Source organism: Acanthochromis polyacanthus, chromosome 17 (genome assembly GCF_021347895.1).
Source record: "Acanthochromis polyacanthus isolate Apoly-LR-REF ecotype Palm Island chromosome 17, KAUST_Apoly_ChrSc, whole genome shotgun sequence".
NCBI lineage: Eukaryota > Metazoa > Chordata > Actinopteri > Pomacentridae > Acanthochromis > Acanthochromis polyacanthus.
Window position 1 is genome coordinate 13,172,365 of NC_067129.1, and position 22,074 is coordinate 13,194,438.

The 22,074-nt window shown below is 38.4% G+C and overlaps 1 protein-coding gene across 1 annotated transcript in view; it reads left to right on the forward strand.

The window, feature by feature from the left end:
- Nucleotides 1–22,074, forward strand: part of LOC110948804 (protein phosphatase 3 catalytic subunit alpha-like) — a 31,604-nt gene that overhangs the window by 4,801 nt on the left and 4,729 nt on the right. The window contains 12 exon segments of the mRNA XM_022190518.2: nucleotides 1,272–1,472; nucleotides 5,846–5,970; nucleotides 6,074–6,185; nucleotides 6,780–6,925; nucleotides 7,008–7,147; nucleotides 16,656–16,733; nucleotides 16,863–16,957; nucleotides 18,898–19,023; nucleotides 19,129–19,206; nucleotides 19,953–20,037; nucleotides 20,266–20,363; nucleotides 21,270–21,320. Coding sequence (XP_022046210.2) covers nucleotides 1,272–1,472; nucleotides 5,846–5,970; nucleotides 6,074–6,185; nucleotides 6,780–6,925; nucleotides 7,008–7,147; nucleotides 16,656–16,733; nucleotides 16,863–16,957; nucleotides 18,898–19,023; nucleotides 19,129–19,206; nucleotides 19,953–20,037; nucleotides 20,266–20,363; nucleotides 21,270–21,320 — 1,335 coding nt within the window.

Here is a 22,074-nt window from a genome sequence, read left to right on the forward strand (position 1 = left end):
CTGGAATCACTGTGATCAAATGACAGCTATTTTGTGCATCCATCAATTGTAGCCACTGACTTCAGACAAGATGCTAAATCAGTCTAAGTAACGCATCTCCTTCACAGAATTTACTAATAAAAGAAAAACACTAGATTAGATATAACATAGAAACAAACAGACAGGTGACAAATTAAAGAAAGGACAGCATAAAGTGTCTTAGTGAGGTGTTGGGCCATCATGTGCTGCCTTGGCATTGGTTCCTCAAGTCTGTGGAACTCTACTGGAGGGATGAAACACCATTTTTCCTGAATATATTCCTTCATTTGGTGTTTTGAAGATGAAGGTGGAGAGACAGACAGACCGACAGACAGCTACCTCGACAGCTAGATAGATAGATTAGTTGTCCTAGTAACTATGAGATGAACCAGTATTCATGATCTCCAAAGTGGAATGCTGCTCAGAAGATGTATGTTTTTCCTATTTATGTGATGTTTAAGTAAACCGTACTGTCATTTAAATGTATTTATTTTTGTTTTACAGGGCATCTAAATAGCTAGGCGGTTAGGACGTACAGCGCATGGCTGCAAATAACTTTAAGCAGTGAGTCCTTGGTTTAACACATGGCCAAGGACATGGCCTTTGCTGCCATTCCTCTGCTCTTTATCCCTAGATTTTCTATCTGTGTAAACGCTTGCTATCATTGTAAAAGTGAAATTCTACCAGTACTGATTTAGCTTTATAAATAGACAGTCGTGATATATACAGATACGAGGATACAAATGCAGCACTTCTACAAACACTGTCAAATAAATGCAGTGATTTACATCTCTTAATATTTGGGGGGGAAAAGGTAAATACAAAGATGTGAGAGTAATGGTGTTTAACATATGCATTTGAATGCTTTAAGCTGATCCTAATTCCTGCTTAATTTGAATTTGCCGATGCTTTTTCATACTTTACCCTCTGCATAATAAGAAAAATCATGTTTACAAGAGTGTTTCTCATGCTTAAGATGCACATACACCGTCAACAAAGACGGATGCAGCAGCAGCACTTCACCGCCTGCAGGCAAAACATGGATGGAGTTTTCTCAGATAAGATTTCCGCATGAATTCCTTGATGATATTTTGTCTGTATGATGCGTAAGCGCTGTTCGCCACATTATCTCCCCACAGTGGCAAATAAAAAACTGCCAAGAACTGTATTCTTGATGGCATTAACAGTAGCCATAGTAACTGTGATATCCCCTGTGCTTAAATGTCACCATGTGCCTGTGCTCCTGTCCTCAGCCGTCCCCTTCCCCTTGAGCCACCGCCTTACCATGAAGGAAGTGTTCGACTGTGAAGGGAAACCTCGAGTGGATCTCCTGAAGGCCCACCTGACCAAGGAAGGCCGTGTGGAGGAAGCCGTGGCGCTGCGGATCGTCAACGAGGGGGCAGCTATCCTGCGTCAGGAGAAAACTATACTAGACATTGAGGCGCCAGTCACAGGTATCAAACCTTTTGGACACATTTACCTGATATTTAAAGTCCAGCTGCAGCAACTGCAGCCTGACAGGATTCAGTGTTCCAGGTTGGAGGTTGCTATAGATCTTTGTCATGGCAGACATTTTGATTTGTCATAGCTGGAAAACCACAGGTGAAGCTAATTTTGTTAAGGTTGGCTCAGTTCCGTTGAGGGTCCCAGTAAACCATGACAACCAGCCAGGATGCACCATGTCAAAATGTGGGAAAACTTATATATTCACAGTGAAACTTCTGATGTCCACATTTTCAACATTTTGGGAAAATTTTCAACATTTTTGGGTGGAAAAAAAAGAACATTTCTTACATTTTTTTGTGAATGTTCTTAAAGAAAATATTTGATCATTTCTAGGAGTTTTTCGAAGATCTTTTATTCATTTTTTGGAAAATATTTACAAGAATTTTCTTGTCAAATTTGTTTTTTTAAATAAAACCTTTAAGGAATTATTGGAATTTTCTTCCTGAAAGTTTTGCAAATTTTCAGAAATTTGGGGATTTTTTTTGCTGAATTTTTTTTTATTTTTTTCAGACAAAGAAACAATATTTTTTGGTGCCTGTAAATGAAGACAGTGGAGGGTTAAACACGAGAAACGTATGTCAATACAATGAAAATTGACCACTATGTTGTCAAAGAGTGCTTGTAAAATAGTTCATATACACTGTATCTCTCTTTGTAAGTTCTGTCCTCAAAGACCAAATGTCTGCTCTACTAGTGAGGAGTAAATAAGTGAGTAATGTACAGTGCTGTGATGCTTTTACTCTGAAAAAGCTCTCTGTGTTTTTTTTTCTTGTTCTTTATCTGTAAAACAATTTAGCTTGAACAAGAGTAGCATGTGGGTCAAAGTCTTATAAATCGGGTCATCAAAAACATCTTTATTTTAGAGATAAACCAGCAAGATAATCATATATGAAGGTAAAATGTATGATTTGTTAAGAGCTTGTAGCATCCACACACGCTTGTGTTATTCCGAACATCTACAGTCTGTCCTAGTTGTGCTCTAAACCACGAGCATCCCTCAACCAGAAACAGAAAAAGACTTTTATACCGTGTACTCTACCATCAAGATAAATCAATCACGACTCATTTCTTCAATTTTGTTGTCATGCATCATATCTATCAACAAATTAAAGGCAAATACAGGTTAAAAGGTCAATCCAGTACAGTTTTCTCTGTGGATATCTCCTCAGGGTTGCTTGGCTGTCTGTGTGCAGAAACCAAATGGTTGGACTGATCCACACAACACTATTCCAATGTTCTTTCTTTCAATCTTTCTCCAGAATCTCAAACTCCGTCTTTAACCCCCTAAACTCTAAAAACTGACAGCAGTTATCAGCAAAAGCATGTTATCTTTAAAAAACTGCCAAAATTACAGCATTTTTCAAAGTTAGAAGCTGTACAATCAGAAAAAAAAATGTTGGATTTGTTTCACTGGGAAAATGAACCAAATCTAAGCTTGCAGTCAGTATTTCTAATCCAATGTATTCTACATGTCTCGTTTAAAAATCCGCCAGAGACAAATTATTTTCATGATACCAGAGAATTCATTAGTGACTCAGCTGTGACCGTCATGTGAAATTCAGGAATTGTTTTTGAACTGGGCTGAACTGCAGGCAGTGTTTGCACAGAATGGACATGAGACAAACGTGGAAACAATTTAAAAATGTTAAAGTCACAAATTAAAGTCACCATTCAACTTTTGCAAAAACAAATAATCAGAGAAGTTCAACATATTTTTTTCCTCTTTTCTTGATTTTTGGCATCATAACTGTAGTATACTGCACATTGCTACATCTCGCCACGGTGCTTTTCTATAGAAGTGTAGAACTTTATATTGTAGTGAAAAATGAGCCCAGGAAAAATGGTGACAGCAGCAACAGTTTACCTAGAACCTGTTTGGATGGTTGTCATCTTAATGGAGCTATAAATTCAGATGCATTACAAACTAAAAGGTGCTCAGATGTCTGGGTAACAAAGAATTATTAGACTGAGTGAAATGCTTTATCAGAATCAAAAACAGCAGCGCAACAAAAACTGGATACCTGGTTAGATTTGCGAGTTTCTGATTTTCCAACTGTGTGGTTGTGTGGATTTCAGCAACATTGAATACAAATGTTGCCTTCTTTCATCAAAATAATAAAAGGGTTATTTTAGCGCTTCCGGTGGTGCTGCTTACGACAGACACCATATAATCTCAACACCCCCTCTTCAGATTGGAACCTTTGCTGCTCATCGTCTCCCCATTGCTTCCTGTGTTTCCTTTTTATATCTCAATTCTCACTATCAAAACTGAAGGCAAAATGGAAAATTTTCATGAAAATAGGATTTTACAGAGAACATTGTTCACATTTCTTAAGAGAAACTAATGAAAAAAGTATTCTATTTCTGCCCGCACCGAAACTTGAGTGTCATTTTTATGACACAATGAAAAAAGTCAAAGAAAAACCACAGAAACACTTTGGTAACCAGAATAGTAAAGTTAGTCTAGACTCAGCGCTAAAAGCTATGAGCATTTTCAGCACTTAATTCGTTATTGTATTTGTAAAATCCCCGCAAATTCTTTGCACTGTGGCCATGTGATTTTGCTGCATTGTGAGGCTCTTCATTCTCACGCTCTGTTTACAAGCATCTATATTTAATATCGCAAAGCGTGTGGCATTAAATATACATGCAATTATGCATTTAATTAGCATCCCATCAGCTTAATTGTCATAATTGAAAGCGAGTGCAGTGTTCAGCCAAAACAGAGGTGACAAATGGATGAAGTGCAACGCTGGCTTGAGGTGGAGTCTCCTCATCTTCTCTGGTGCCAGGAAAATGGAGGCTTTACGTATGAAGCATGAAATATGTATGATGGACCGAGCATTGTGTACGGCCGTTTCTACACTTGTTTTATGTCTCCGTGAGCTCGAGTGGGGTCTGAATGTCTTCGCAGATCCATGCGTGTGTTCTATATGGCTGTGTGTACGTGCTCGTGTGTATGTGTGTGTTTGATTGCTTTAGTCACACATGCGGTCTCCCACTCACATTGCTCTAAGCTTTGAGTGGGCGAAGGCCACTGTGGAGCTGATAGGGGAGACGGAAAAGCGAGAGGAGATGGAGGATGAGTAGGAGAGAAGGAGACAGAGAACGATGATAATGAAAAATTGAAGGCAGCAAGGAAATGAGATGTAGGTTTGCACTCCAGAGCCATAGTGTTCACTACCAAAAAGTATATATCTCCCCTGTGGGCTTGAGGTTTCTCTACCGCTTTGAGGTGAGAGCGACTCATTTCTCAGAAGCAGAGGACAGAGACCTTTCAGCCAAAGACCGGAGAAATATCTCGATGCAGAGATGACCTCAGGACAGGAGAATCTATTCCGCTGCTTTCTCCATTTCACATGCTTCAGTTAATATGCATGTGTTTTAATAGACGGGTATGCGGCTGTAATTGTAGATTTAATGCATACTCCTGCTGCAGTGATATGCAAGTAAGAACTGTTATTTTTACAAGTTTGTAACTGGTCTGATCTGCTCTTCTGTTGACTTTTTTCCATTGAATTTATGGACTTCTATTATAAAAAAACTTTAGTGGCAGTGTCAACAGAAAAACATAGAAAGTGGACACAGTAATCCAGAGTAAGGAGGATGAAATGATGCAAATAGATCTAGACATATCTTCATACTCAAACACAACATTCATTTTTTTCTGTCATAACATACATAGCTATTGTTATTTCTGCAGCTGTTTATTGTTGCATAACATCTATCTATCTATCTATCTATCTATCTATCTATCTATCTATCTAGCTATGCTACTTCATTATTAATGACAGCCCCATTCTGAGTTCACTGCTTTACAGCAACAGGTGTGATTACAGCAAACACAAACCATCTTTTTCAAATACAATCATCAGGACTGTGAATATACAGATATCAACACAAACTGTAGCATCTCCACGCAGCTGCACCGCCTGCTTATCTGTCTATTTATAAAGCTAACCTGCACGCACAACAAGAGGATACACTCCAAACCTCTGGTATGAAGCAGAATATTCACCACTGTCTCTCTTGAACCTTCAGAAACAATAAAAAAACAGCTGTGGATCTCCAGAGGAGGAGCATCTGAGAGTGTTTAGTTCCCTGATAATACATTTTTTAGTTGATTTCAGAAGCTCCAACAGAGTTCTACCTGTTTCACTGAATAGAATATGAGAAAATTCTCCAAATAATGACATTGGACATATTTTCTCTCATCAAACTTGCAAATAAATTGATGTGTACCCATGCATACAAAGAACAAAGATATTCAATGAGATTTTTGGGATTCTGTAACATCGGCCATGCTTTGGTTGTTTTCCAGTCTGTGGGGACATCCACGGGCAGTTCTTTGATCTTATGAAGCTGTTTGAAGTGGGAGGATCACCAGCCACAACGCGCTACCTGTTCCTCGGGGACTACGTTGACCGTGGCTACTTCAGTATTGAGGTAAAGTCATGAGGGTTTCATTTAGTTTGTCATACGGGAGAAACAAGCTGCAAAAAGCGTCATGCATTCGCTATAAGATGTGTTTGTGTGTTTGCTTCCACAGTGTGTTTTATACCTTTGGTCGCTGAAAATCCTCTATCCAAAGACTCTATTTTTACTTCGTGGAAATCATGAATGTAGACATTTGACAGAATATTTCACCTTCAAACAAGAATGTGAGTACCGCTCAGTGCTTAACATGTTGTTTTGATGCTTTCTCTTCCTGTCTTGCTAATGTCATATGAAGCCTTCAACAGTTTTTGGTGGTAATGCGCCTGTTTGTTGGCTGTCAAGTTAATTCTGTATGATGCCCCAAAAGGGGATGGAGTTGCTTGGACACAACTGAAAATGTACCGTTAATAACAAACCATAAGCATGCACAGTATGTAGACATTACATGCACACACATATGTGAGGTAAATAACCTCTGGGCAAATTATGCATTTTGTGGATTTTTCTCAATAAATACATACAACGCCTGCAGCAAACACATAAAAATGAACCCACTAAGGTAGTTAATACAGCTCTTCTTCACCTATAGAAATGTATGTATAAGTAAGTTGCTGAAATATTTTCCTTCCTCATGTCTCTCTGTTTTAATTTATTTGCATATTACTTCAAAATAGATTCATGTTTCTGTGTGCTTGTTCTGTAATGTCTTGTTCTATGTTAAAGTGTCTCAGATCAACAATCTTACATGTTGCACTCATTTTACATGCAAACATATGCATACACATGTCATAACTGATTACATATGTATCCTCTGGCAGGTAAAATCAAGTACTCAGAGCAGGTGTATGACTCATGTATGGATGCATTTGACTGCCTTCCTCTGGCTGCACTCATGAACCAACAGTTTCTATGTGTCCATGGCGGACTGTCACCTGAAATACACACCTTAGATGACATTAAAAAGGTAAAAACCCGCAGCCCTCAGAGAATACCAGATTGCATATCAATCATGTGTCTAACATTAACTTCTGCGTCTTTATGCAAAGTTGGATCGGTTCAAGGAGCCGCCAGCGTTTGGGCCCATGTGTGACCTGCTGTGGTCTGATCCCCTGGAAGACTTCGGCAACGAGAAAACCCAGGAATATTTCAGCCACAACACAGTGCGAGGCTGCTCCTACTTCTACAGGCGAGTAGCTTCTTTGTCTTTCTGAAGCAGCTTCGGCTCTCTGGGTTGGATCATTCCAACTTGCTGAGATATTTAAATAACTGTAGGACTTATTTAAAGGATGATTTCTTTCATTAGTAGTCTGAAACTGTCTTTATGTCATCTGTCACTGCAAGGAATCACCAACTTAAATAACACAAACAGCCCTGATTGCATTAGCTTGACCCATGTTTCTCATCTCAGGTATTGTACTTTGGTTTGGCCCGATAAATCCTTACTGGTATAAATATAATGTGCAAAAAAAAACAAACAACAACAACCAAAAAATACACATGTTGGTTGATCTTGAACTAGATGACTATTTATCAGCTGTTTCTATGTTACAGCCTGTCTGTTTAGATGGCGTGCCTAGCCCTTTGAGACACAGGCATTATGTTTTTTAACTTACTGGGGGTTCATTTTTCACTGTAAAATAAAGTCCCGATCCTCTATGAAAGCAGTACAACCATGGCTGGAAGTAAAGAGAACTTTGTGCGGTATAAAACAGTTATAATGTCACAAAAAAAGAAGAAAAAAAAAGGGGTTCATTTCTTTTCATATTTATTTTACAAAAAACTCATCATTCTATGCAACATTTTACCAAGTGCCTACCAGTGTTACCAACACCAGAATAAGAATGGTAACTCTACATACTATACATATTTTACTACTTAAAAACTGACTTTGTCTGCTTACTTGTCTCCTCTCTGCTCTGCGTAAACACTGCCTGCAGTTCAGCTGAACAGTCTTTGAATTTTTGTCACATGACTATTGGTTGCAGCTGAGTCACTAATAGCTTTATGGCTACACAGAGAAGTAAAGAATTTTCTGTCTTTTACAGAATCTGTCAGAGTAAACAAATTTTTTTTCACAATTTTTTTAAAGACTGACGCAAATTGTTTTAGTTTTTAGGTTCTGGTTAGTGCAAAATAGTTTCTTTTTGGCTATTTTTAAAAATAAGATGTGAAGGAAAAAGTGATTTTGATGAAATATCACTGAAAAAACAGCAAGTCGGGCATCATCAGCAAGTTCCAACAATCCTGTTTGTTTTTACAGTTTTTCGGGTCGAATAAATGCTGTCATCTTGGCGATTCTTTTAAAAAGATAACATGCCTTTTAAATCTGCCGGCAGGTTTTGGGGTTCAGAGAGTTAAGCAATTCAAGTAGATCAAAGAAAGGGAATGGCATGAATATAAAGTAAACTCCCGAAGTCATCAGCGTTGTTGAGATATCATTTAAGCCTTTCAGAGATTTGCTGCAGTGCAGGGAGAAGTTTGACTGTTACACAGATGTTGTGCAAATGAACCCTTAATGTCAAAAATAGATGATAGGACTGTAAATTATTAATAGATATCAAACATTTGTTGGTAACTGAGCAGAAAGAAGAAAACAACAAACAGAGGCATATTTAACAAGACGAGTAAATGATTCAGTAATCGAATAGCTAAACGCATCCTTCAAACTTCAAGACTTTTGACTTACAGCATAGATTGTTACAGACAAAAGATCAGCTGGATGATTCTAGACTCAATTAAAAATAAAGTGAAAGAGACGATGGAATAAAATATAAAACATAGTAGCGAGGCAAAGTGGGAATGGGCTTGTTACACAACTCTGCTTAACAACCTCTAAGACAGCATGTAAAGGAAGGAGTGAGCAGTGTCCTAATAGTGAGATGGAAGAGAGCTGTGGAAGTAGGTGGTGGTGAGGAGAAGAGATTAGGTGGCAGTTATGGTGAGAGTTTTCTTAATGAAGGTTCAGAACAGTACAGACCCAAGCGTGGGAGCTGCAGCTCTCCTCGAATCACTAAAAGTCAGCAAGACTTATTCCTCCACTGAAGGGGAAATGACATTCTGGGCAGTGCGTGCAGGATAATTGCAGTACAGAGTTACATTATAACCAAAGTGTAGTTCTCGTTTTTGAGCATTTGCAAGCACATGTAGAAGTGTCAAAAGTGTCGCTTGTTAGAGCAGTTATCAGATGAAATGGCTCTACTGAGGCGTTATGTGAAAACCCAACTTAAAACCATTCTGACTGTTTTGCATATTTGAATCTGTTACTTCCACTCTGCATACTGTTTAAAGGAGTGATGATCTCTTTCCAAAGCGTGTGATTTTGTTTAACCCTCTGATTCCCTAACACTGTTGGTTTAGAGACGGGATGTTTTTTAAAAATCACCGAAATGACACCATTTATCGGAGTCAGAAACTGTAAAAACATGAAAAATCACTGGATTTTCAACTTTCTGACTGTCCTGAAACTGCTCATCTATTATGTACTGTTCCGCAGGGTAAATTAAACAAATCTCAGCTTAAAAGCTTGATTTTCATCAAAATCACTATTTCATAGTTTGCTCTGACAGATTCTGTAGAAGACCCAAAAATCAGTACTTTTCTGTGTAGCCATGAAGATATCAGCTGCAACCACAATTCATGTGACATAAATTCTGTGACTATTCAGCTGAATTAGGATGAACTGCAGGCAGTGTTTGCACAGAACAAATGGGAGACGAGTATTGAACAAAAATGTTCTAAATGTAAGTCATAAAATGTCAACAGTATGCAGAGCTACCATTTGTTCCAGTATTGGGCACTTGGAAATTCGACATGTCATACTTATAAAATCTGCCAAAAATAACACATTTGCAGTTCTTGTCAACAAACAAAAAAAACAAACTAAACATTTTGTGCTTCGCGGTGCAACATGAAGCTCTCAGTGACTCAGCTGCAACCAACAGTCAAGTGAAAAAAGTTCTGGGACTTTTAAGATGAACTGGGATGAACTGCAGGCAGTGTTTACCCAAAAAGGTAGGAGACGAGAATGGAAACAAATAAAAATGTAAAATATCTATAACGTGTAGAACCATCAGTTTCTCTAGTGTTGGCAACATATATGTGGATACTTGGAAAAATGTTGTTTGTCTTGATTCAGTTTTTTTTAAAAATATGCACTACTGTTCAAAAGTTTGTGGTCACCCAGACAGTTTTAGGTTTTCCATGAAAACTCACACCCTTATTCATGCGCTAACATAATTGCACAAAGGTTTTCTAATCATCAATTAGCCTTTCAACACCATTAGCTAACACAATGTAGCATTAGAACACAGGATGATGGTTGCTGGAAATGAGCCTCTATACCCCTAGATATTCCATTAAAAATCAGCCGTTTCCAGCTAGAAAAGTCATTTACCACATTAACAATTTCTAGACTGTATTTCTGATTAATTTAATGTTATCTTCATTCAACAAAATAGCTTTTATTTCAAATGGTAAGGCATTTCTAAGTGATCCCAAATTTTTTGAACAGTAGTATATGTAAACAAATAATCAAAGAAAATCAACTGTTGAAGACATTTTTGAGTCCTATCGAGTTCCAACCATGGCAGTGCTGCTTCCATATTTGCGATTCATGACCGTTGGCTTCCATTTTTGCAATCAGCATGTACATACACTAGCTTGACAGCCCAGTTTTTCAGCTTTTAGTACTCATTTTCAAATAGGCATGATTTTTCTGCTATAAAAGCCACCTCATGGTATTTAAAAACAAAACATCTTTGTAGTTTTAGAGCAGTAAATGCTGATTGTGATGAAATTATCTGATTAAGCAAGTATCCAGTAGCTGAATGTGGATTTCATGAGCAAACCGAGATTAACCGAGACCAGCGTTTGCCTGAAACATCAGCGCATTATTGTGTGGAAAATGGTCAATACAACGGTTTAAAACACAATTCATGTGCTTGAATTGACGAAGATCAACAATAAAAGCTGCATGAGTGTCTTAACTTCCCCTTTCACTGGTGTAAAATGGCCACCGATAGCTGTTTGCAGCGAGATAGGAGCTCAGTGAGGATTATTCTGTAGATGTGTGGAGGATGCTGCTATAATAGTCATCTATCTCCCCATGGCTTTGTTCTGCCTTCACTCTCAAACTTACCTCTCCATCATTATGACTCTTGCCAACCATACAGTATGTATGCAGCGCAGAGAACGACGTTCTCCTGGGGATTTTTGGGAAATGCAAGAAAATCAATATCTGAAATAAAAGTAGATAAGAGGAGGTTGAGGAAAAGGTGGCGCATTAACAGTTCAATCAAATATAATGCGGTTGATGGACTTTAAGCTGTCATGATGCATTAACTGTACACAGAAACGCAGCAGTGGGGGGGGGGGGGGGGGGGGGGCATGTATTTGACTCCATAAACATGTGTTCCATGAAATCAATACTGAGAATTTTCCACAACTAGCCTTAGGACTGAAGAATTTTTGAAACTGACGCAACCAGAAACTGAAAATCTCAAGCTTGCAAAGTTTTTTTCTGTACATTCCAGATGTGTCTTTGTCATTATAATTGGCGGTTAAAATAGTATTGCACAGTGTGTAGTCAAAAACACAGTGAACATTGACTATTGCAAACAGTAAATAGCATGCTGTATGTTTCAATTCCTGCTCGGAAACTTCTAACAGCGCAGTTTATCACAATACTAAACTAAAATGTGGAGTCCTTGAGTCCATTTCTGACACACAGTTCATAACATGATTACATTAGTATACATCAAATTACATAAAATACATTACTATGCATTTTTAAAAACGCATAGCTTGCATTCATTCGATGTGTGCTTATACATTCAGAGCGAATGAACTCAGACTCCCTCATACTAAGATGCACATTTTTCAACAAAATTATGAATAAAACCCATAAAAAATGCAAAATAAATCCACCTGCAGAGTCTTTGCATATAGCTGTTACATATTATATGTATTATTTATCTGGAGGCACAGCACGACTGTCGACTTCAATAATGTGATGCAAAGATCTTGTAACGCTTTTACATGTAGTAAGACTATTGTCACACAATGTCGGCTGCACTCCTTCTCAACTTCTGGTCCATTTCGCCTCTTAGAGTTGGGTGCTTATTAATTGCGTATATTCGTTTTCATATTGTGGGGGAAATTGAATGTGATGACCACCAGCCCGACAGATGGATTTCTTTAGTTGAAAGAAAAAAAACAACCCTCTCGGTTTCACACTCGCAACACGGCACTTCCATCTCTCTCTGTCTCTTCCACTCATCCTCACTTGTCAGATTCCTCACGCTCTCTCACTCACACGCTCACCGACACATTATTGTGTGTCTTCACAAAGGGGAGAAGGAAAAGGAATTTGAGCCGCAGGCAAGCATTGTGCGCGCTCTCTCGCAGATAATCAATAGATAGCGTTGGAGCGGACAAAAAATAAATTTGTATATTAGATGCTGGGATATTATTACATGACACAGAAACAAAAGAAACACTCTGTGCAGCTCTGAGGAACTTGATTTTTAGTAAACGCGATGCAGAAATTGCCCTTGTTTCTAAGGTAGAAATGCATTGTAGATGTGTTTTTTAATAGAAACAGTTATATAACGTTTTTTTGAGACCAGCGTGGTGCAGTTCTTTTCGCGTGAACCGACAGCCATAGTGCAAAGAGTTACAACATATTCCTGTCTGTGTGTAACGCAGCTATTGCTGTAATTTATATATTGGCCACCAAGGGAACGTCAGCCATGTGACCTAGATAAACAGGGAGGATGGCACACTTTCGCCAGGTGCTCAGGGCACACAAGTCTCCTTGTTTTTCTTCCGGCACAAACCTTTGAGTGCTTAAATATTTTAAACACTTCTAAAAGTTTGATGCGTCCGAGGATGGCAGCGACTGTAAGGAAGTGCAGGAGGAGAGGATTGTTGCTGGGGAGGATTTCCTCTATGATGTTGTGGGGAGCTGGAGAAAATCAAAGTGGTGATTTGGCAGTTATGTTGAAGTGCTTTATCATTGTGGTTATTTATCTGGGGAAAATAAGATTTTGTTCTTGCCAAAGTTGCTGCTTTTCTGTAGTTTATTGCTGTAAACTGAATCTCTTCCTGTTGTAGACTGAAATACAAAGACATCCAAAGACATCGCCTCAGGCTCTGGGAAACTGCGATGGATAGTTTGTACTGTTGTCCGGCATTTTATTAACTAAACATATGTTGGAGGAAATCAAAAAAATTAGGAGGTTACCTGATAACAAAAATGTGACGGTTTAATATGATTGAGTCAACGATGATTGAAAAAAAAACAGCCAACATTGATCATTACAATCAGTAATTTGCAGATTCAGCCAATATGAACGTTTTCATAACTATAAATTTATGCACAGAAAATTACAGATTATCACAATATTAAACTGAAATGTGTCTTGTTTGTTTGATCATTAAAAGAATCTACTGTCAGCTAATCTTCCTGGGTTACATTCCTGACATACAATACGTAACATGATGCACTTTAATTGTACTAATACACAAATTATGCAAAAAACACTAATATATATTTCAAAAACGCAAATCTTACATTAGTATTTCATGTATGTACATTCAGATGCAATACAATTTTAAAAATCTATAGATATATGATGTTCTAAAGAATGAGAAGTAGAAACCAGCAAAGAATTGGAACTCCTACTCTTGAATCTGTCATCTGAGCATCAATAAAGTCCTCTGCAGGTTATGTTTTAAGGAGGATTTATTATATGAGGCAAATATTAAAGGGTAGGTGGTTGTTGGGCTGGGTATCACAGTATGATTGTAAAAGACTTTGATGTCTTTAAATTAATGTGCAGCAGAGCAATATGGAATTTGGCGCAAATTCGAGTAAGTCTAGGATTTGCATGACTTTGAACAATAGTCAAGGTGGTACAAAATTAACGATTTGGAAACTTGACCCAGTATGTGTGACTGTACATAAGAAGAACAACAGCATTACCTCAGCGCTGTATTTATCTTCTCTGTTAAGCTCTTTAAGGGAACTAGCCATGTGTGAAAGGTTACCAGTAACGAAACTTGGGCCGCGTTCGGTTTACATTTTACTCTTTCTGAGCTGTTTTGACAGGACACTCATCTGTTCATTTGACTGCATCAATAACTATCAAAGACATTCCAGAAGAAATCACAATTCACAGTGACAGGATATCAAGTAATGACAGATTAAACACCAGTCAAGCAAATTCGTAAATAGGTTGGCACTGATGCACTAAAGGATATTTTCTGGTCAGGTCCGGAATACAGCAGCTGGAATAAAATGAAAGAACCACAAAGTACTTTCAAAAACTTGTGACCTGCAGGGAAGCGACAGATTGAGGTGGCGCTGAATTGAGGTCGTAAATCGTTGCATTTTAAAACAGCTCATCAAATTGTAATTTTTTTTCTAGCCGAGGAGACACGGTTTGAAGTGATAATGCATTTCTGAATGGCATTACACAACCTTGAGGCATTACGTAACAGCTGTGGTGAGAGGTGCTAAATGGTAGCCTACGATGGTAGTTAGCTGGACGAGTCCCAGTTCTCATTACTTGTCTGTCCTGTGTGGCACAGAGCTGATGTTTCTGAAGTTTTCAGTTTTCGCTTTTTCTGTGGGGCCAAAATCGTGGTCCAGTGCAGGAATAACAAAATCATACCTTTAGTTAGTCTTTGAGAAGTTATGATCTTATAAGCAGCACTACAGAGATCGTGTTATGCTTAAATCAGTGATTGGAAGTATCTTCAGACTGTCAGATACTTATGTTACTGGTCCCAAAATTAATGTTATTGGTCAGACAAAAGAACTAAACTCCAAAAATAGAGCACAAACAAAGACAACCCTAAATCTTATGACCATGCTTGCATTATATTCTGTTGGTCCAAAACAATTCTGACCTGCGTGGATTTGAAAATTCCCTACCTACTGCCAAAACGTTAGCAGCACGTTCTCTAGGTTGTGAGTTGAGGTGGAGCCCCCAGAGTCCAAACTTGTTCCAGCACCACCATATGTGGTTTGTTCCTCACCATTGTTGACTGGGTGCACCCACAAGTTTTGCCATTTTTGAGATGCTTCAGGCCTTCACACCTGCCCACATCTCCCACTTCCAACAAGCACACTACCAGAAATGACTCTTCCCTTCATATCTAGTACTATCTAGCTTGACATGCACGTTGATACAAGATTATCAACTTCATCTGTGATGTTTTTCTTCGTAGACATGCAGTTAGATGTGCTCAGATCTTGTATTTCCATAAAAATAACTACGACAGTGTAGAAATACTCTGCCACAAGTAAAAGTCCAGCTCTGAAATTGTTACTTGAGTAAGAGCACAAAAGTATTACCATCAAAATATACATAAAGCAAAAGTTTTCACCATACAGAATGGGCCATTAAAGAATAATGTACACTTTGTTATTCATTTATCAATATAATGTTGTATTATCAATCCAAATATGTAAAGAAACTAGCATTTTAATTGCAGTTATTACATAAATGTAGTACATTAAAAACTGCAATATTGTTCCTGGACTATAGTGGAGTACAAGCAGTAAGTAGCAGAAAATAGAAATACTCAAGTAAAGTCTAATTAGCCCTAAATTTAACTCAAGTATAGTATTTGAATAAGTTTACTTTAAATTGCAGGATATTTAATGTAAAGAATTCATAGATGCAGAAAATAATGTACAAAAATCCATCCATTCATGTACGGTTGACATATTAGTAGCTCAATGTGACAACTGCAACTCTAATAAATAACAACAAATATATGAAGTCAAAAGAAGGCCGTACACTGCTGCATACATAAACAGCACGACAAAGTGTTCATTTTGTGCCAGTCAACAGCCAAAAGACAACCTGCACTGTGATTAACAAGCAGTTATTGGACATTTAGGTACAAGACCATAGGAGCAATTAGCAGACAACACATCGCTAAGCAGGGGAAGACACTTGGCTTGTCACGTGAATCTCAGATCGCTGGCTTCATAATGGGCTGTAAACCCTTTGATAAGAGTCACTGTGTTCCTCAAGGCATCGACAGCACACACAGAGAAGCTCCACATCTTCGAGTGCACCTTCAAGATGTGGAACAAAATGGTTCCATCCTGAGGAAACATAATCAGAAACTTAAGAAATGTGGTTTTTCTAGTATCAAATGGGCAGATCAGCGACGGCTTCAAAACACTGCTTTATAACAAAGGGCGGTGTTTCGTGCCATATGTGTGTAGCAGCACACTGAGCTAGCTTGCAGGGTTCATTCATTTTCAGCCATATTTCCTGTCAGGTTAGAGCTGGAGGGCAGGAATATCCAACTGCCGCTTACTGTTTGTTTTTTTTCTTCACTGCAACAGGTAGCTGTTGGATCGGTTTTTCACACCCTTGCATCACCCTCAGCCAGGCTTTCATAAATGCATTTATGAGCGATAAATCTTTGTTGTTTCATTTTCTAGTGAGTGAAACTGTATATGAAATTAGTAACCTGCAGCTTGAAAAGTTCTGCTGTGTGACGGGGGGGAAAAAAACAACTTTTTTAAAAATTCTGTTTGACTTATGATGGGAGTGTGTACTTAATTGAACTGACTCTGTTGTTAGCTCTGCTCTTTTATTCTACAGTGCTCTAAAATAGTTTGCAGTGATATCTCTAAACCCAGTTTTTATTTACTCTTTTTTTTGCAGTTACCCAGCTGTGTGTGAGTTCCTACAGAGCAATAACCTATTATCAATTATCCGAGCGCACGAAGCACAGGATGCCGGGTAAGTTAGCGCTACAAAACACCTAAAAACGCACACCTACAAACACAAACCAAAATAGATACATATTTACATATATAAGAACAAGCTCTGCCTTTTTTGTGTCTTCACTTCCACCTGACCGCCTTGAAGCTATCGGATGTATCGTAAGAGTCAGACCACTGGATTCCCATCCCTCATTACCATCTTCTCAGCGCCAAACTACCTGGATGTTTACAACAACAAAGGTCAGAAAAATGTCTTCATCTCCTCTGTCTTTGTTTCAGTTTGGAGTTTCTTCTCTGATCGCTTCTGTTTTTTTTTGTCTTTAATCACAGAAATTGGCATGAATGATACCAGGCTAAAGTTAGTGTTGTATAAGCCGGCCAGTGGTTGTTTTATCTTCCCCTTCCAGTATGTACAGTATGTGTTACCTTTTTAAAGTCCCAATTACTACTGGAATGACAACCTCCAGGCTAGCAACCGAGCACACATAAAACATCAAATTTTTCTGCAGATTTGGATCTTGCACTAAAGCAGCCATGTTAGTTTGTTAATGACATTTTTTGACAGCATTCGTCTCCCTGTGTTCACCCAAAACAGTTCCCCCGTCGCTATTTTAAGTGATCATCATAGTTACACAGTTCTCTTTGCTCTGCTAAACATGATTGTGATTGGTTTAAATAAGTACAAACAACCCAGATCCTTTCTTTCCCCTATACAGAATACCATTCTGTGCTGCAGAATGGTCTGACTACGTGAGAATAATGTAAAATTTTCATTTTCCTGTATTAAAAAGCATTATTCTTACAAATAGTACAATTATGGCATGCAGATCCTGAGCAAGCCGTTTACAGTTAAATTAAATGTCACGACAGTCAACAGTAAAGCTTGATGCCGTGAAGAGAGGCGCTTCGATTCCAGCACCTGCACCCTTGGCCTTTCAACTGCATCTGGCTTAGATTTTTTTTTTTTTTTTTTAAACAGCCTTGTATAGAGCTGGCTGATGAACACACATAATGGAGCTGCACATCACGAAAGGGACATCTGGCATGGCAGAACCCTTAAAAAGTGGTCCTCCGTGTGATAAAATGACAGCCATGGGCTCCTTTGACTTCTCTATTAAAACGGTTTTAGCAGCGCAAACTGGAGTGCACGGGTTAATGTAGCTGCATTTAGCTGTGAGCACGCATAAGAATGCATCAGGGAGCCCCCGTTTGTTTGTGTTCTCAGATCTGTGTCTTGGTTGCCATAGGCTATGGGAGATGGGGAGCGTGGGAGGGACTGTCGGCACTGCTGACTATCTCCATGTGGCTTTATCCCTCTTGATGTAACAGTGTCAGCAATCCCTGGCCTCAGCTGGGCCATCTAGTGGTTGAATGTCTGTTTTCTTTTTTTCTTTTTCTGCTTGTGTTGAAAAAAATATGAAGTAACATCAGTGAATATGAATACATTTGCAGAGAGCATATGAAAGATTGTGCATATGGCTGTAGCAGCACACAGTATAAAGATCCTTTACAATTTAAATAGAAAACAAAACACCAGTCTAAGTACAGATTTTTGTAGTATGATATCACTTTTTACTAAGAGTAACAAGGATCAAAGCTTGTTATAAATTAAAAATGTACTAGCTGAGGCTATGTAGATGAAAAGAAATCATTTAAGGCACAGTGATTATTATTAACTGTAAATATCTGATTGTTCGAGTGTTACTAAAGTCTGTTTTCATTTAATAATTTTCATCACAAGTGCCTGTAGTATCCGTCAGTTGTTTTACATTTTTAGACTGAGGATTTGTATCTGAATGTTTGTGTCTCTGCATGATATGCTAATGTGCGGTCCATGCGTTGTAACCCATGCGTTCTTGCATAGTAACGATATATATAGCTATTATGCCTGTATACGATGCATCATTACCTGTACTGTCAGTATTCTCTTTATGTTGCAGAAATATTCATCTCTAACCTCACGGCATACTTCATGATTATTTAATGGGCCGAGCAGCAACAAGACAATACTGGTTCTATACAGCTTTAATCCTTGAGTTTGTCACGTAAACTCAATAGTAGCTCACTATTCTTTAGCCAATTTAAACAATTAACTCTATTTTACGTAATATGACTATACTTGAAAACTGCAATGCATGTATGATTAAGAGGAAGGTTTTACTCTTTTTGTCTCTCAACAGCTGCTGTACTGAAATATGAAAATAACGTCATGAACATCCGACAGTTCAACTGCTCACCCCATCCCTACTGGCTGCCCAACTTCATGGATGTTTTCACCTGGTCTCTGCCATTTGTTGGAGAGAAAGGTATTCTTTTAATATCTGTCAGGTGCTTTCATGAAACCGCATCCTAATGTGTCATCTCCATGCCCAATAGCCTTATCGCTGTCTTCAACACTATTTTGTCTGCAGTCACAGAAATGCTGGTGAATGTGCTGAGCATCTGCTCCGACGATGAACTCATGAATGATGAAGATGAGATCTTTGACGGTGAGAAGTGTATTATTTTCTACTTATAACTGGTGCCTTGTGGGTTCACTCCACACATTTAAACAATGAGATCTGCACACACTGCTGTTAATATCTGAACTATTGTGAGAAAACAAGTCTTGCCTTCATCAGGTTGATTTACATAAGCAGCCTACATAGCCTCTATAAGAAGGCCGGGCAGTTAGCTGGCTGGTGAAGTGGTGACAGCACACTCCTCCCACATCTGTGGGATTCACAATACGGATTTTGGCTTTCCTTTATTTCTTGAGCCAAATTTCTTTGATAGTTTGGCTCGATTCTCTCACTGATAGTTATGCTAGAAAATAGGCCATTAAATTATTCCCATTTCCTTATGCTTTTGTGATTAAAATATCAGCGGAAATTCAATTATACTGCATGCAGTAAATCGCCACTTGATGTTAACATGGACATTAAGTCAAACTACAACACTTGCTAACAGTTTTGTGCTTCACATAACAGAACTTAAGATAACATGTATTGCTACATATAGGCCACAATGACAAAATCTACTACTATACAGTCTCACAGCTATATAATCACAGCATGCAATGATCTAGACTATGTTTTCCAAATCACCGTATCTTAAGCGCATATACAGTATAGAATGTGATAAATATATAGTGTTTTAGAACTATACAGGCAGTTTCTCCTGTGTTATGGTAGAATATGACAGGATTTTCTATGTCTTAGAAGCCTATAATGACAGTATCTGTATTTCTTTGCAGCCAATGCAGCTGCAGCCCGCAAGGAGGTGATCAAAAACAAGATTCGTGCTATCGGAAAAATGGCCAAAATGTTCTCAGTTCTCAGGTAAACTTTCTGTTTGTGTGTGTATGTGAATGTAGGCCTGATTATATATGTATGTATTCAGATTTAGAAACTGTTTGCATCTGTGTGTATGTGAGTGTTTGTGTGTGCCCACACTGAGTCTGCTGCTTGCCAGAGTGGGGGCATTAAGTGTTTTTTCCCTCTCCAGTCTGATCAAGGTTCAGCAAAATTTTCTGACCTGTTTGCCTCTCTCTCTGTCTTTTCCTGCAGAGAGGAGAGTGAAAATGTGTTGACGCTTAAGGGTCTGACGCCCACTGGCATGCTGCCAAGCGGGGTTCTCTCTGGAGGCAGACAGACACTGCAGAGCGGTGAGTACAAGGCTCAGCCGAAGCCTTTTCGCTGTCATTTACTGCCTGTTTTGTGTTTCTCTTCCTCATCACCATTCTCGGTCCCACCATTGCTCTTATCGCTCCCTCGGTCGTTCTTTTTCTTTTCTCTACTTTGAATAAAGAGGAGCCGACAAGGATTGTTTTAGCCTCTTAGTGATGCTACATAGCCTCACATTACAGCTATAGAGGAGAAACTAAGGTTACAGAGCAAATTCAAACCAATTTTCAGTCTCTTGTCAACAATACGAAATTATGTTACGTAAGATGAAGTTCAATACCTTCATTACAGTGAGGTCCCTTTAAGTAATATAGCTCAACTGTAACCACAATAAGTTCAAACCTAAACTTAAAGCTGCTGAACAGTTTTATTTTTATTATTTTAAAACTAATCCATATGAACATATCTTTATTCAGTCAGCATTTTTTGTACAGTTAATTTATTAGCAAACAATTGAATCTTTACACATACAGAAATAAAAAACCCACAAGCCCAACTGGAAGAAGAAGAACTTGAGATTTTAAGGAATAGAGAGATTGACAACATTGACAACTACAATTAATTACAGTGTATAGCCAGTATGAGGTCACTCCAAATAATTTCTTTCCTATGACTTAAAATGTACCTTCTACTCCTTCAATTTCAATATCTCTGTTACTCTGTCTCCACGAATCTATCTTTGTTATTTTTCATATGAATTTTCTAACCCCAGTTTGACACTAATTCTCTCAGTTCTAACGCATGACGCTCCTCTGAGTTTGGCTGTAACATGTATATATATATCTCTCTCATCTTGGCCTAACACGAGCCGCCTTTTTCTCGCTGGGGCTGCGTTTACATTTGCATGGCTTAATCAGGAGTAACCTGATCCCCTCCTCCCCCCTCAGCCACCATTGAAGCCATTGAAGCCATCGAGACGCATGATGAGGACAGAGAAGGTAAACCGGTACTCCTTCTCCCACCCCCTCTCAGTATTATCAGGGTCTCCTGCTATGGGGTGGGCCACCTGTCACTGACAACTTCATGTACACAACAGCTCAACACAGTAATAACAGCCCTACTCTTGGAAGTCTTGATGCTGGTAGGGATGGCACTTTACTTTGCAGTAGAGTAAAACACGAATCCAACGACATGATTGGATTTTAGAGACTTTATACAAGACTATGAAATGAAATAAATAGTTCTTTGTAATAATTTGTCAAGAATAGTTTTCCAGTGGGTGCCTGAGTAGCAAATAGACAAAATATCCCACAGCTGACAGTATTTGGGTCAATATATAATTGAGGGACTTGGGATATATCTTGCATACATTTTTATTAAAAGTATTTCTTTTTTGGCAATAGATCAAATTTTATATCGAAAACAACAAATTGTATCTGTGTCCGAGAAATCATTTTCAGCTAAGTTCCCCATAACAAAAACATCTCTCAATGAAGTGTGTTGATTCCAGATCACATGACCTGCTCCTCATGATGTCATTTCCCCCTGAAGAAAAGACTGGCAAGACTCCAAGGCTTTTTTAGTTATTAAAATAAAATAGTGCATGAGTCAAGTGTGGATTTACCCCATGTAAACAGGTTTACTACATTATCTTTATAAATAACTTAGAACTTTCGGTTTCAATTTTATTCATTTCTATATATACCGTAATTTCCGGACTATTGAGTGCACCTGAATACAAGTCGCACCCAC